The 14,228-nt window shown below is 50.9% G+C and overlaps 1 protein-coding gene across 4 annotated transcripts in view; it reads right to left on the bottom strand.

Annotated features, from left to right (window-relative positions):
- The window catches only part of ppip5k1b (diphosphoinositol pentakisphosphate kinase 1b), a 101,673-nt gene that overhangs the window by 52,932 nt on the left and 34,513 nt on the right, over positions 1 to 14,228 (bottom strand). For all 4 annotated transcript variants that reach the window (XM_079583253.1, XM_079583254.1, XM_079583255.1 and 1 more), the window contains exons 3-7: positions 13,130 to 13,220; positions 12,873 to 12,958; positions 9,500 to 9,654; positions 9,315 to 9,416; positions 7,727 to 7,888 (exon numbers count right to left, since the gene is read on the bottom strand). In XM_079583253.1, coding sequence (XP_079439379.1) covers positions 7,727 to 7,888; positions 9,315 to 9,416; positions 9,500 to 9,654; positions 12,873 to 12,958; positions 13,130 to 13,220 — 596 coding nt within the window. The remainder of the gene's footprint in view (positions 1 to 7,726; positions 7,889 to 9,314; positions 9,417 to 9,499; positions 9,655 to 12,872; positions 12,959 to 13,129; positions 13,221 to 14,228) is intronic.

The raw sequence follows: 14,228 nt of genomic DNA, 5'->3' as shown, positions 1-14,228 counted from the left end.
GCTGTGTGTTAACACGAGGAGCTGTGTGTTAGCATGAGGAGCTGTGTGTTAGCACGAGGAGCTGTGTGTTAGCTCAAGGAGCTGTGTGTTAGCACGAGGAGCTGTGTGTTAGCACGAGGAGCTGTGTGTTAGCACGAGGAGCTGTGTGTTAGCACGAGGAGCTGTGTGTTAGCACGAGGAGCTGTGTGTTAGCACGAGGAGCTGTGTGTTAACACGAGCAGCTGTGTGTTAGCACGAGGAGCTGTGTGTTAGCACGAGGAGCTGTGTGTTAGCATGAGGAGCTGTGTGCTAGCACGAGGAGCTGTGTGTTAGCACGAGGAGCTGTGTGTTAGCACGAGGAGCTGTGTGTTAACACGAGCAGCTGTGTGTTAGCACGAGGAGCTGTGTGTTAGCACGAGGAGCTGTGTGTTAGCATGAGGAGCTGTGTGTTAGCTCAAGGAGCTGTGTGTTAGCTCAAGGAGCTGTGTGTTAGCACGAGGAGCTGTGTGTTAGCACGAGGAGCTGTGTGTTAGCACGAGGAGCTGTGTGTTAACACGAGCAGCTGTGTGTTAGCACGAGGAGCTGTGTGTTAGCACGAGGAGCTGTGTGTTAGCATGAGGAGCTGTGTGCTAGCACGAGGAGCTGTGTGTTAGCATGAGGAGCTGTGTGCTAGCACGAGGACCTGTGTGTTAGCACCAGGAGCTGTGTGTTAGCACGAGGAGCTGTGTGTTAGCACGAGGAGCTGTGTGTTAGCACGAGGAGCTGTGTGTGTGTTAGCACGAGGAGCTGTGTGTTAGCACCAGGAGCTGTGTGTTAGCACGAGGAGCTGTGTGTTAGCACCAGGAGCTGTGTGTGTGTTAGCATGAGGAGCTGTGTGTTAGCATGAGGAGCTGTGTGTTAGCACGAGGAGCTGTGTGTTAGCACGAGGAGCTGTGTGTTAGCACAAGGAGCTGTGTGTGTGTTAGCATGAGGAGCTGTGTGTTAGCATGAGGAGCTGTGTGTTAGCATGAGGAGCTGTGTGTTAGCATGAGGAGCTGTGTGTTAGCATGAGGAGCTGTGTGTTAGCACGAGGAGCTGTGTGTTAGCACGAGGAGCTGTGTGTTAGCATGAGGAGCTGTGTGTTAGCACCAGGAGCTGTGTGTTAGCACAAGGAGCTGTGTGTGTGTTAGCACGAGGAGCTGTGTGTTAGCACGAGGAGCTGTGTGTTAGCACGAGGAGCTGTGTGTTAGCACGAGGAGCTGTGTGTTAGCATGAGGAGCTGTGTGTTAGCACGAGGAGCTGTGTGTTAGCACGAGGAGCTGTGTGTTAGCATGAGGAGCTGTGTGCTAGCACGAGGAGCTGTGTGTTAGCATGAGGAGCTGTGTGCTAGCACGAGGACCTGTGTGTTAGCATGAGGAGCTGTGTGTTAGCACGAGGAGCTGTGTGTTAGCATGAGGAGCTGTGTGTTAGCACGAGGAGCTGTGTGTGTGTTAGCATGAGGAGCTGTGTGTTAGCATGAGGAGCTGTGTGTTAGCACGAGGAGCTGTGTGTTAGCACGAGGACCTGTGTGTTAGCACGAGGAGCTGTGTGTGTGTTAGCACGAGGAGCTGTGTGTTAGCACCAGGAGCTGTGTGTTAGCACCAGGAGCTGTGTGTTAGCATGAGGAGCTGTGTGTTAGCACGAGGAGCTGTGTGTTAGCACCAGGAGCTGTGTGTTAGCACGAGGAGCTGTGTGTTAGCACGAGGAGCTGTGTGTTAGCATGAGGAGCTGTGTGTTAGCACCAGGAGCTGTGTGTTAGCATGAGGAGCTGTGTGTTAGCACCAGGAGCTGTGTGTTAGCACCAGGAGCTGTGTGTTAGCACGAGGAGCTGTGTGTTAGCACCAGGAGCTGTGTGTTAGCACGAGGAGCTGTGTGTGTGTTAGCACCAGGAGCTGTGTGTTAGCATGAGGAGCTGTGTGTGTTAGCATGAGGAGCTGTGTGTGTTAGCACCAGGAGCTGCGTGTTAGCACCAGGAGCTGTGTGTTAGCACGAGGAGCTGCGTGTTAGCATGAGGAGCTGTGTGTTAGCACGAGGAGCTGTGTGTTAGCACGAGGAGCTGTGTGTTAGCACGAGGAGCTGTGTGTTAGCACCAGGAGCTGTGTGTTAGCACCAGGAGCAGTGTGTTAGCACGAGGAGCTGCGTGTTAGCATGAGGAGCTGTGTGTTAGCACCAGGAGCTGTGTGTTAGCACGAGGAGCTGTGTGTTAGCACGAGGAGCTGTGTGTTAGCACGAGGAGCTGTGTGTTAGCACCAGGAGCTGTGTGTTAGCACCAGGAGCAGTGTGTTAGCACGAGGAGCTGCGTGTTAGCATGAGGAGCTGTGTGTTAGCACCAGGAGCTGTGTGTTAGCACGAGGAGCTGTGTGTTAGCACGAGGAGCTGTGTGTTAGCATGAGGAGCTGTGTGTTAGCATGAGGAGCTGTGTGTTAGCATGAGGAGCTGTGTGTTAGCACGAGGAGCTGCGTGTTAGCATGAGGAGCTGTGTGTTAGCACCAGGAGCTGTGTGTGTTAGCACCAGGAGCTGTGTGTTAGCACCAGGAGCTGTGTGTTAGCACCAGGAGCTGTGTGTGTTAGCACCAGGAGCTGTGTGTTAGCACGAGGAGCTGTGTGTTAGCATGAGGAGCTGTGTGTTAGCACGAGGAGCTGCGTGTTAGCATGAGGAGCTGTGTGTTAGCACCAGGAGCTGTGTGTGTTAGCACCAGGAGCTGTGTGTTAGCACGAGGAGCTGTGTGTTAGCACGAGGAGCTGTGTGTTAGCACCAGGAGCTGTGTGTTAGCACGAGGAGCTGTGTGTTAGCACGAGGAGCTGTGTGTTAGCACGAGGAGCTGTGTGTTAGCACCAGGAGCTGTGTGTTAGCACCAGGAGCTGTGTGTTAGCACGAGGAGCTGTGTGTTAGCACGAGGAGCTGTGTGTTAGCACGAGGAGCTGTGTGTTAGCACGAGGAGCTGTGTGTTAGCACGAGGAGCTGTGTGTTAGCACGAGGAGCTGCGTGTTAGCACGAGGAGCTGTGTGTTAGCATGAGGAGCTGTGTGTTAACATGAGGAGCTGTGTGTTAGCACGAGGAGCTGTGTGTTAGCACGAGGAGCTGTGTGTTAGCACCAGGAGCTGTGTGTTAGCATGAGGAGCTGTGTGTTAGCACGAGGAGCTGTGTGTTAGCACCAGGAGCTGTGTGTTAGCACGAGGAGCAGTGTGTTAGCACCAGGAGCTGTGTGTTAGCACCAGGAGCTGTGTGTTAGCACGAGGAGCTGTGTGTTAGCACCAGGAGCTGTGTGTTAGCATGAGGAGCAGTGTGTTAGCACGAGGAGCTGTGTGTTAGCACGAGGAGCTGTGTGTTAGCACGAGGAGCTGTGTGTTAGCACGAGGAGCTGTGTGTTAGCATGAGGAGCTGTGTGTTAGCACGAGGAGCTGTGTGTTAGCACGAGGAGCTGTGTGTTAGCACCAGGAGCTGTGTGTTAGCACCAGGAGCTGTGTGTTAGCACCAGGAGCTGTGTGTTAGCACGAGGAGCTGTGTGTTAGCACCAGGAGCTGTGTGTTAGCACCAGGAGCTGTGTGTTAGCACCAGGAGCTGTGTGTTAGCACCAGGAGCTGTGTGTTAGCACCAGGAGCTGTGTGTTAGCACCAGGAGCTGTGTGTTAGCATGAGGAGCTGTGTGTTAGCACGAGGAGCTGTGTGTTAGCACCAGGAGCTGTGTGTTAGCACCAGGAGCTGTGTGTTAGCATGAGGAGCTGTGTGTTAGCATGAGGAGCTGTGTGTTAGCATGAGGAGCTGTGTGTTAGCACGAGGAGCTGTGTGTTAGCACCAGGAGCTGTGTGTTAGCACGAGGAGCTGTGTGTTAGCACCAGGAGCTGTGTGTTAGCATGAGGAGCAGTGTGTTAGCACGAGGAGCTGTGTGTTAGCACGAGGAGCTGTGTGTTAGCACGAGGAGCTGTGTGTTAGCACGAGGAGCTGTGTGTTAGCACGAGGAGCTGTGTGTTAGCACGAGGAGCTGTGTGTTAGCACGAGGAGCTGTGTGTTAGCACGAGGAGCTGTGTGTTAGCACCAGGAGCTGTGTGTTAGCACCAGGAGCTGTGTGTTAGCACGAGGAGCTGTGTGTTAGCACGAGGAGCTGTGTGTTAGCACCAGGAGCTGTGTGTTAGCACCAGGAGCTGTGTGTTAGCATGAGGAGCTGTGTGTTAGCACGAGGAGCTGTGTGTTAGCACGAGGAGCTGTGTGTTAACACCAGGAGCTGTGTGTTAGCATGAGGAGCTGTGTGTTAGCACGAGGAGCTGTGTGTTAGCACGAGGAGCTGTGTGTTAGCATGAGGAGCAGTGTGTTAGCACCAGGAGCTGTGTGTTAGCACGAGGAGCTGTGTGTGTGTTAGCACGAGGAGCTGTGTGTTAGCACGAGGAGCTGTGTGTTAGCACGAGGAGCTGTGTGTTAGCACGAGGAGCTGTGTGTTAGCACGAGGAGCTGTGTGTTAGCACGAGGAGCAGTGTGTTAGCACGAGGAGCTGTGTGTTAGCACCAGGAGCTGTGTGTTAGCACCAGGAGCTGTGTGTTAGCACGAGGAGCTGTGTGTTAGCACGAGGAGCAGTGTGTTAGCACGAGGAGCAGTGTGTTAGCATGAGGAGCTGTGTGTTAGCACGAGGAGCTGTGTGTTAGCACGAGGAGCAGTGTGTTAGCACGAGGAGCTGTGTGTTAGCACCAGGAGCTGTGTGTTAGCACGAGGAGCAGTGTGTTAGCACGAGGAGCTGTGTGTTAGCACGAGGAGCAGTGTGTTAGCATGAGGAGCTGTGTGTTAGCATGAGGAGCTGTGTGTTAGCACGAGGAGCTGCGTGTTAGCACGAGGAGCTGTGTGTTATTACGAGGAGCTGCGTGTTAGCACGAGGAGCTGTGTGTTAGCACGAGGAGCTGTGTGTTAGCACCAGGAGCTGTGTGTTAGCACGAGGAGCTGTGTGTTAGCATGAGGAGCTGTGTGTGTGTTAGCACGAGGAGCTGTGTGTTAGCAAGAGGAGCTGTGTGTTAGCATGAGGAGCTGTGTGTGTGTTAGCACGAGGAGCTGTGTGTTAGCACGAGGAGCTGTGTGTTAGCACGAGGAGCTGTGTGTTAGCACGAGGAGCTGTGTGTTAGCACGAGGAGCTGTGTGTTAGCACGAGGAGCTGTGTGTTAGCACGAGGAGCTGTGTGTTAGCACGAGGAGCTGTGTGTTAGCACGAGGAGCTGTGTGTTAGCACGAGGAGCTGTGTGTTAACATGAGGAGCTGTGTGTTAGCACCAGGAGCTGTGTGTTAGCACGAGGAGCTGTGTGTTAGCAAGAGGAGCTGTGTGTTAGCATGAGGAGCTGTGTGTTAGCATGAGGAGCTGTGTGTTAGCAAGAGGAGCTGTGTGTTAGCATGAGGAGCTGTGTGTTAGCATGAAGAGCTGTGTGTTAGCACGAGGAGCTGTGTGTGTGTTAGCACGAGGAGCTGTGTGTTAGCAAGAGGAGCTGTGTGTTAGCATGAGGAGCTGTGTGTGTGTTAGCACGAGGAGCTGTGTGTTAGCACGAGGAGCTGTGTGTTAGCACGAGGAGCTGTGTGTTAGCACGAGGAGCTGTGTGTTAGCACGAGGAGCTGTGTGTTAGCACGAGGAGCTGTGTGTTAGCATGAGGAGCTGCGTGTTAGCACCAGGAGCTGTGTGTGTGTTAGCACGAGGAGCTGTGTGTTAGCACGAGGAGCTGTGTGTTAGCACCAGGAGCTGTGTGTTAGCACCAGGAGCTGTGTGTGTGTTAGCACGAGGAGCTGTGTGTTAGCACGAGGAGCTGTGTGTTAGCACGAGGAGCTGTGTGTGTTAGCACGAGGAGCAGTGTGTTAGCACGAGGAGCTGTGTGTTAGCACGAGGAGCAGTGTGTTAGCATGAGGAGCTGTGTGTTAGCACCAGGAGCTGTGTGTTAACATGAGGAGCTGTGTGTTAGCACCAGGAGCTGTGTGTTAGCACGAGGAGCTGTGTGTTAGCACAAGGAGCTGTGTGTTAGCACGAGGAGCTGTGTGTTAGCACGAGGAGCAGTGTGTTAGCACGAGGAGCTGTGTGTTAGCACGAGGAGCTGTGTGTTAGCATGAGGAGCTGTGTGTTAGCATGAGGAGCTGTGTGTTAGCACGAGGAGCAGTGTGTTAGCAAGAGGAGCTGTGTGTTAGCACCAGGAGCTGTGTGTTAGCACAAGGAGCTGTGTGTTAGCACGAGGAGCTGTGTGTTAGCATGAGGAGCTGTGTGTTAGCACGAGGAGCTGTGTGTTAGCATGAGGAGCTGTGTGTTAGCACGAGGAGCTGTGTGTTAGCACCAGGAGCTGTGTGTTAGCATGAGGAGCTGTGTGTTAGCACGAGGAGCTGTGTGTTAGCATGAGGAGCTGTGTGTTAGCACGAGGAGCAGTGTGTTAGCAAGAGGAGCTGTGTGTTAGCACCAGGAGCTGTGTGTTAGCACAAGGAGCTGTGTGTTAGCACGAGGAGCTGTGTGTTAGCACGAGGAGCTGTGTGTTAGCACGAGGAGCTGTGTGTTAGCATGAGGAGCTGTGTGTTAGCTCGAGGAGCTGTGTGTTAGCTCGAGGAGCTGTGTGTTAGCACGAGGAGCTGTGTGTGTGTTAGCACCAGGAGCTGTGTGTTAGCATGAGGAGCTGTGTGTTAGCTCGAGGAGCTGTGTGTTAGCTCGAGGAGCTGTGTGTTAGCACGAGGAGCTGTGTGTTAGCACGAGGAGCTGTGTGTTAGCACGAGGAGCTGTGTGTTAGCACGAGGAGCTGTGTGTGTGTTAGCACGAGGAGCTGTGTGTTAGCACGAGGAGCTGTGTGTGTGTTAGCACGAGGAGCTGTGTGTTAGCACGAGGAGCTGTGTGTGTGTTAGCACCAGGAGCTGTGTGTTAGCACGAGGAGCTGTGTGTTAGCACGAGGAGCTGTGTGTTAGCACGAGGAGCTGTGTGTGTGTTAGCACGAGGAGCTGTGTGTTAGCACCAGGAGCTGTGTGTTAGCACGAGGAGCTGTGTGTGTGTTAGCACGAGGAGCTGTGTGTTAGCACGAGGAGCTGTGTGTTAGCACGAGGAGCTGTGTGTGTGTTAGCACCAGGAGCTGTGTGTTAGCTCGAGGAGCTGTGTGTTAGCTCGAGGAGCTGTGTGTTAGCACGAGGAGCTGTGTGTTAGCTCGAGGAGCTGTGTGTTAGCACGAGGAGCTGTGTGTGTGTTAGCACCAGGAGCTGTGTGTTAGCTCGAGGAGCTGTGTGTTAGCACGAGGAGCTGTGTGTTAGCTCGAGGAGCTGTGTGTTAGCTCGAGGAGCTGTGTGTTAGCTCGAGGAGCTGTGTGTTAGCATGAGGAGCTGTGTGTTAGCTCGAGGAGCTGTGTGTTAGCTCGAGGAGCTGTGTGTTAGCACGAGGAGCTGTGTGTTAGCACCAGGAGCTGTGTGTTAGCTCGAGGAGCTGTGTGTTAGCTCGAGGAGCTGTGTGTTAGCACGAGGAGCTGTGTGTTAGCTCGAGGAGCTGTGTGTTAGCTCGAGGAGCTGTGTGTTAGCACGAGGAGCTGTGTGTTAGCACGAGGAGCTGTGTGTTAGCACGAGGAGCTGTGTGTTAGCACGAGGAGCTGTGTGTGTGTTAGCATGAGGAGCTGTGTGTTAGCACGAGGAGCTGTGTGTTAGCACCAGCTAAAAGCATCAGCAGCAACCTTTATTCTAACTATGTTAAAAATAAAGTAAGTCTGACCCGGGCTGACCTTGAGGGCGGGGCTTACCTCGAGGGCGGGGCTTACCTTGAAGGCGAGGCAGACTTTGCGAGCGACCAGTTTCTCGATGGCGGTGAGCATGACCGGATACCGAACCTCCTTCCCCTCAGAGTCTCGCTCCACTTTCCCGTCGAGCGCCGGCGATTTACGAGCCTCAGCGTGAGCGTAATCCGGCCCCACCGTGTACACCTGTAATACAGGTAAATATATACAGGTGAGAGAGGGGGAGGGGCCACCGTGTACACCTGTAATACAGGTAAATATATCCAGGTGAGAGGGGGAGGGGCCACCGTGTACACCTGTAATACAGGTAAATATATACAGGTGAGAGGGGGAGGGGCCACCGTGTACACCTGTAATACAGGTAAATATATACAGGTGAGAGAGGGGGAGGGGCCACCGTGTACACCTGTAATACAGGTAAATATATACAGGTGAGAGAGGGGGAGGGGCAACGGTGCACACCTGTAATACAGGTAAATATATACAGGTGAGAGAGGGGGAGGGGCCACCGTGTACACCTGTAATACAGGTAAATATATACAGGTGAGAGAGGGGGAGGGGCCACCGTGTACACCTGTAATACAGGTAAATATATACAGGTGAGAGAGGGGAGGGGCCACCGTGTACACCTGTAATACAGGTAAATATATACAGGTGAGAGAGGGGGAGGGGCCACCGTGTACACCTGTAATACAGGTAAATATATACAGGTGAGAGAGGGGGAGGGGCCACCGTGTACACCTGTAATACAGGTAAATATATACAGGTGAGAGGGGGAGGGGCCACCGTGTACACCTGTAATACAGGTAAATATATACAGGTGAGAGAGGGGGAGGGGCCACCGTGTACACCTGTAATACAGGTAAATATATACAGGTGAGAGAGGGGGAGGGGCCACTGTGTGCACCTGTAATACAGGTAAATATATACAGGTGAGAGAGGGGGAGGAGCCACCGTGTACACCTGTAATACAGCTAAATATATACAGGTGAGAGGGGGAGGGGCCACCGTGTACACCTGTAATACAGGTAAATATATACAGGTGAGAGGGGGAGGGGCCACCGTGTACACCTGTAATACAGGTAAATATATACAGGTGAGAGAGGGGGAGGGGCCACCGTGTACACCTGTAATACAGGTAAATATATACAGGTGAGAGGGGGAGGGGCCACCGTGCACACCTGTAATACAGGTAAATATATACAGGTGAGAGAGGGGGAGGGGCCACCGTGTACACCTGGAATACAGGTAAATATATACAGGTGAGAGAGGGGGAGGGGCCACCGCGTACACCTGTAATACAGGTAAATATATACAGGTGAGAGAGGGGGAGGGGCCACCGTGTACACCTGTAATACAGGTACATGGCCCCTAAACCAGGCCTGAACAGGGCTCAGGAGAAACACATCTCTGTCATATATAGGATATATTTAGGAGCCAAAACTTATGTTTAGAGCAAAAAACAGGATTCAATTAATTGCATTGTTTATTTATATCAAATCACAGTAATAGATTTAATAAAGACTTATGTATAACTGTGAATTAACCCTGTATGTTCCGGACCTTTATTTGAGGAAGTTTAATTCGTGACCCCGCGCTGTAGGAGACGTACCTTGACGTCCGTCCCGTCCGTGGGCATGAACTCCTCGTAGATGTAGGAGCCTGTTTTCCTGACGCTGCTCTCGGGGGAGTACACACTGCTCCTGCTGCCGATCTGTCACAGAGAAATACTACAGTACAAGTACTACCAAGTACTACCACGTACTAACACAAACAAATACTGCTCCCACCCCTCACCTTCCTGAAGAGCCGCTGGCTGCCGCCCCCTGCTGACGTGGGGTAGTAGATGTAAACGTTGTGATCTTCAGCACAAACCGGTTTCTCCACAAACGGTTTTTGGAAGATCTCCCCGTTCACCTCCACATGGTCCTCGCACTCCACCAGATTGCATTCTGGGAAAACAAGGAGAACAAGTCAAAACCGCCACCGATTCTGTTAGTGTTGGTACCTTCAGGTCATGGTTCTGTTAGTGTTTGTACCTTCAGGTCATGGTTCTGTTGGTGTTTGTACCTTCAGGTCATGGTTCTGTTAGTGTTCGTACCTTCAGGTCATGGTTCTGTTAGTGTTTGTACCTTCAGGTCTTGGTTCTGTTAGTGTTTGTACCTTCAGGTCATGGTTCTGTTAGTGTTCATACCTTCAGGTCATGGTTCTGTTAGTGTTTGTACCTTCAGGTCTTGGTTCTGTTAGTGTTCGTACCTTCAGGTCATGGTTCTGTTAGTGTTCATACCTTCAGGTCATGGTTCTGTTAGTGTTTGTACCTTCAGGTCTTGGTTCTGTTAGTGTTCATACCTTCAGGTCGTGGTTCTGTTAGTGTTCATACCTTCAGGTCATGGTTCTGTTAGTGTTCATATCTTCAGGTCATGGTTCTGTTAGTGTTCGTACCTTCAGGTCGTGGTTCTGTTAGTGTTCGTATCTTCAGGTCATGGTTCTGTTAGTGTTAGTACCTTCAGGTCATGGTTCTGTTAGTGTTCGTATCTTCAGGTCGTGGTTCTGTTAGTGTTCGTATCTTCAGGTCATGGTTCTGTTAGTGTTCGTACCTTCAGGTCTTGGTTCTGTTAGTGTTCGTACCTTCAGGTCTTGGTTCTGTTAGTGTTCGTACCTTCAGGTCATGGTTCTGTTAGTGTTCGTACCTTCAGGTCATGGTTCTGTTAGTGTTCGTACCTTCAGGTCATGGTTCTGTTAGTGTTCGTACCTTCAGGTCGTGGTTCTGTTAGTGTTCGTACCTTCAGATCGTGGTTCTGTTAGTGTTGGTACCTTCAGGTCATGGTTCTGTTAGTGTTTGTACCTTCAGGTCATGGTTCTGTTAGTGTTCGTACCTTCAGATCGTGGTTCTGTTAGTGTTGGTACCTTCAGGTCATGGTTCTGTTAGTGTTTGTACCTTCAGGTCATGGTTCTGTTAGTGTTCGTACCTTCAGGTCATGGTTCTGTTAGTGTTGGTACCTTCAGGTCATGGTTCTGTTAGTGTTCGTACCTTCAGGTCATGGTTCTGTTAGTGTTTGTATCTTCAGGTCATGGTTCTGTTAGTGTTTGTACCTTCAGGTCATGGTTCTGTTAGTGTTCGTACCTTCAGGTCATGGTTCTGTTAGTGTTGGTACCTTCAGGTCATGGTTCTGTTAGTGTTTGTATCTTCAGGTCATGGTTCTGTTAGTGTTTGTACCTTCAGGTCATGGTTCTGTTAGTGTTAATACCTTCAGGTCATGGTTCTGTTAGTGTTCGTACCTTCAGGTCATGGTTCTGTTAGTGTTCGTACCTTCAGGTCATGGTTCTGTTAGTGTTCGTATCTTCAGGTCGTGGTTCTGTTAGTGTTCGTACCTTCAGGTCATGGTTCTGTTAGTGTTAATACCTTCAGGTCATGGTTCTGTTAGTGTTCGTACCTTCAGGTCATGGTTCTGTTAGTGTTCGTACCTTCAGGTCATGGTTCTGTTAGTGTTCGTATCTTCAGGTCGTGGTTCTGTTAGTGTTCGTACCTTCAGGTCATGGTTCTGTTAGTGTTCGTACCTTCAGGTCATGGTTCTGTTAGTGTTTGTATCTTCAGGTCATGGTTCTGTTAGTGTTCGTACCTTCAGGTCATGGTTCTGTTAGTGTTCGTACCTTCAGGTCGTGGTTCTGTTAGTGTTCATACCTTCAGGTCGTGGTTCTGTTAGTGTTCGTACCTTCAGGTCATGGTTCTGTTAGTGTTCGTACCTTCAGGTCATGGTTCTGTTAGTGTTCGTACCTTCAGGTCGTGGTTCTGTTTGTGTTCGTACCTTCAGGTCATGGTTCTGTTAGTGTTTGTACCTTCAGGTCATGGTTCTGTTAGTGTTTGTACCTTCAGGTCGTGGTTCTGTTAGTGTCTGTACCTTCAGGTCGTGGTTCTGTTAGTTTTCGTACCTTCAGGTCGTGGTTCTGTTAGTTTTCGTACCTTCAGGTCATGGTTCTGTTAGTGTTCGTACCTTCAGGTCATGGTTCTGTTAGTGTTTGTACCTTCAGATCATGGTTCTGTTAGTGTTTGTACCTTCAGGTCATGGTTCTGTTAGTGTTCGTACCTTCAGGTCGTGGTTCTGTTAGTGTTCGTATCTTCAGGTCATGGTTCTGTTAGTGTTTGTACCTTCAGGTCATGGTTCTGTTAGTGTTGGTACCTTCAGGTCATGGTTCTGTTAGTATTCGTACCTTCAGGTCATGGTTCTGTTAGTGTTCGTATCTTCAGGTTGTGGTTCTGTTAGTGTTTGTATCTTCAGGTCATGGTTCTGTTAGTGTTCGTATCTTCAGGTCATGGTTCTGTTAGTGTTCGTATCTTCAGGTCGTGGTTCTGTTAGTGTTTGTACCTTCAGGTCGTGGTTCTGTTAGTGTTTGTACCTTCAGGTCATGGTTCTGTTAGTGTTCGTACCTTCAGGTTATGGTTCTGTTAGTGTTCGTACCTTCAGGTCATGGTTCTGTTAGTGTTCGTACCTTCAGGTCGTGGTTCTGTTAGTGTTTGTACCTTCAGGTCGTGGTTCTGTTAGTGTTTGTACCTTCAGGTCATGGTTCTGTTAGTGTTTGTACCTTCAGGTCATGGTTCTGTTAGTGTTTGTACCTTCAGGTCATGGTTCTGTTAGTGTTCGTACCTTCAGGTCATGGTTCTGTTAGTGTTTGTACCTTCAGGTCGTGGTTCTGTTAGTGTTTGTACCTTCAGGTCATGGTTCTGTTAGTGTTCGTACCTTCAGGTCATGGTTCTGTTAGTGTTCGTACCTTCAGGTCATGGTTCTGTTAGTGTTCGTACCTTCAGGTCGTGGTTCTGTTAGTGTTCGTACCTTCAGGTCGTGGTTCTGTTAGTGTTTGTACCTTCAGGTCATGGTTCTGTTAGTGTCTGTACCTTCAGGTCATGGTTCTGTTAGTGTTTATACCTTCAGGTCATGGTTCTGTTAGTGTTGGTACCTTCAGGTCGTGGTTCTGTTAGTGTTTGTACCTTCAGGTCGTGGTTCTGTTAGTGTTCGTACCTTCAGGTCATGGTTCTGTTAGTGTTGGTACCTTCAGGTCATGGTTCTGTTAGTGTTTGTACCTTCAGGTCATGGTTCTGTTAGTGTTCGTACCTTCAGATCATGGTTCTGTTAGTGTTGGTACCTTCAGGTTGTGGTTCTGTTAGTGTTCGTACCTTCAGGTCGGTCCGGGTCACGGTTGAGGACGGCGTAGCGCGGCAGGTCGATGCCCTCCTCCTGAAGGATGCGGTAAACCTCCCTCCTGCACAGACACCCTTTAGTACAGTAGTATTTGCAGTAATAATATATTCAGTAGTAGTATTTGAAGTAGTAATATATGCAGTAGTAATATATGCAGTAGTAGTATTTGCAGTAGTAATATATGCAGTAGTAGTGTTTGCATCAGTAGTATTTGCAGTAGTAGTACTCGTACCTGTCCTGGATGAAGTACTGCATGTCCAAGTCGTTTATGAGCAGAGGATTCCTGAGTTTGGAATATTCCACGGCTTTGTCCAACGGGAAACCTGCCACACACACACACAAGTACTACAGTAACTGTACTACAGTAAAAGTACTACAGAAGTAACCAAGGAAACAGCCTGCAGGGGGCGCCGTCCATCATCTAAAAATACAGTCACGTCTTGAGTTCAAATGATAATATTTGACCCAAATATGAGTCATGGAGTGAAGACTTCTGCTTTACAGCGAGTGAATGACCCCTGACCTTCTGTGTGAGTGACCCCTGACCTTCTGAGTGAGTGACCCCTGACCTCCTGAGTGAGTGACCCCTGACCTCCTGTGTGAGTGACCCCTGACCTTCTGTGTGAGTGACCCCTGACCTTCTGTGTGAGTGACCCCTGACCTCCTGTGTGAGTGACCCCTGACCTCCTGTGTGAGTGACCCCTGACCTTCTGTGTGAGTGACCCCTGACCTCCTGAGTGAATGACCCCTGACCTTCTGTGTGAGTGACCCCTGACCTTCTGAGTGAGTGACCCCTGACCTTCTGAGTGAGTGACCCCTGACCTCCTGTGTGAGTGACCCCTGACCTTCTGTGTGAGTGACCCCTGACCTCCTGTGTGAGTGACCCCTGACCTTCTGTGTGAGTGACCCCTGACCTCCTGAGTGAATGACCCCTGACCTTCTGTGTGAGTGACCCCTGACCTCCTGAGTGAATGACCCCTGACCTTCTGTGTGAGTGACCCCTGACCTCCTGTGTGAGTGACCCCTGACCTCCTGAGTGAGTGACCCCTGACCTTCTGTGTGAGTGACCCCTGACCTTCTGTGTGAGTGACCCCTGACCTCCTGAGTGAATGACCCCTGACCTTCTGTGTGAGTGACCCCTGACCTTCTGAGTGAGTGACCCCTGACCTCCTGAGTGAGTGACCCCTGACCTCCTGTGTGAGTGACCCCTGACCTTCTGTGTGAGTGACCCCTGACCTCCTGTGTGAGTGACCCCTGACCTTCTGTGTGAGTGACCCCTGACCTTCTGAGTGAGTGACCCCTGACCTCCTGAGTGAGTGACCGCTGACCTT

This window comes from Gobius niger (genome assembly GCF_951799975.1).
Source record: "Gobius niger genome assembly, contig: SCAFFOLD_41, whole genome shotgun sequence".
Lineage (NCBI taxonomy): Eukaryota > Metazoa > Chordata > Actinopteri > Gobiiformes > Gobiidae > Gobius > Gobius niger.
The sequence above is the reverse complement of the archived record's forward strand: the minus strand, read 5'-3'. Positions and strand labels throughout refer to the sequence as shown.